The sequence below is a fragment of the Aptenodytes forsteri genome, unplaced genomic scaffold (genome assembly GCF_000699145.1).
Source record: "Aptenodytes forsteri isolate BGI_AS27 unplaced genomic scaffold, ASM69914v1 C13174167, whole genome shotgun sequence".
NCBI classification, from domain to species: domain Eukaryota; kingdom Metazoa; phylum Chordata; class Aves; order Sphenisciformes; family Spheniscidae; genus Aptenodytes; species Aptenodytes forsteri.
The window spans coordinates 1-706 of NW_008802708.1; the positions used below are offsets into that span (position 1 = coordinate 1).

At 53.1% G+C, this 706-nt stretch overlaps 1 protein-coding gene across 1 annotated transcript; it reads right to left on the reverse strand.

The window, feature by feature from the left end:
- Window positions 1-7: 7 nt before the first annotated feature.
- Window positions 8-475, reverse strand: LOC103907138 (coiled-coil domain-containing protein 85C-like; the record flags this gene model as incomplete). Its single annotated transcript, XM_009289244.1, has 1 exon — window positions 8-475. A coding segment is annotated over exon 1 (468 nt), but the record flags the coding sequence as incomplete, so codon positions are not given.
- Between the last annotated feature and the right edge of the window lie 231 nt (window positions 476-706).

Genomic DNA, 706 nt, shown 5'->3' on the forward strand with positions numbered 1-706 from the left:
AGCCGGCCCCGCTCCGCTCCTCGTCCAGCATGAGCACCATCTCCTTCAGCTCCACGTTCTCCCGCAGGAGGGTCTCCTGCCTCGCCTCCAGGTCCTTCAGCTTCTGCTGGTACATGCCCACCTCCTTCCACATCACGCTGGCCGTGTGCCTCCCAAAGCGCTGCCATTCCCTCGACAGCTTCTTGCCTTTCTGCCGGTCGTCGTCCAAGAAGCAGCAGAGCTCCCTCAGCTCCTGGTTGTCGTCCTGCAACTTCTGGTTCACCTCCTTCAGCCCGCGGATCTCATGCAGGTGGAGCTGCAGCCGCCGGTTCACGTCCTTCATTAAGTTGCCGTGTTCCACCATTAAGTTCATCTTTTCATTCTCCACTTTCCTTAGTCTTTTCACCAGCTCTTCCTTGCTCCACCTCAGCATCTCCTCTTCCGAAATTTTGCTCAGGTCTTCTTTAGACCCTTCCAGGGAATTTTTTGCCATCATCTGTGCCTAGGCAGCGTTTGCTCTCACAGGGTAACAAATGGTTCGGGTTATTTGGATTATTTTGTTCGCCTGATTTCCTGGGACTAAAATTCACTGCAGCATCTCGGGGAAGAAATAATATAGTTCTCCGTAGAGCGTTGGACAAGGAAGAAGAGCAACGCCGGACTGGAAGATCTGCTCCCCAACAGACCCCATAATAATAAAAAAAACCCACAGCCCAGAGAGGGGAAA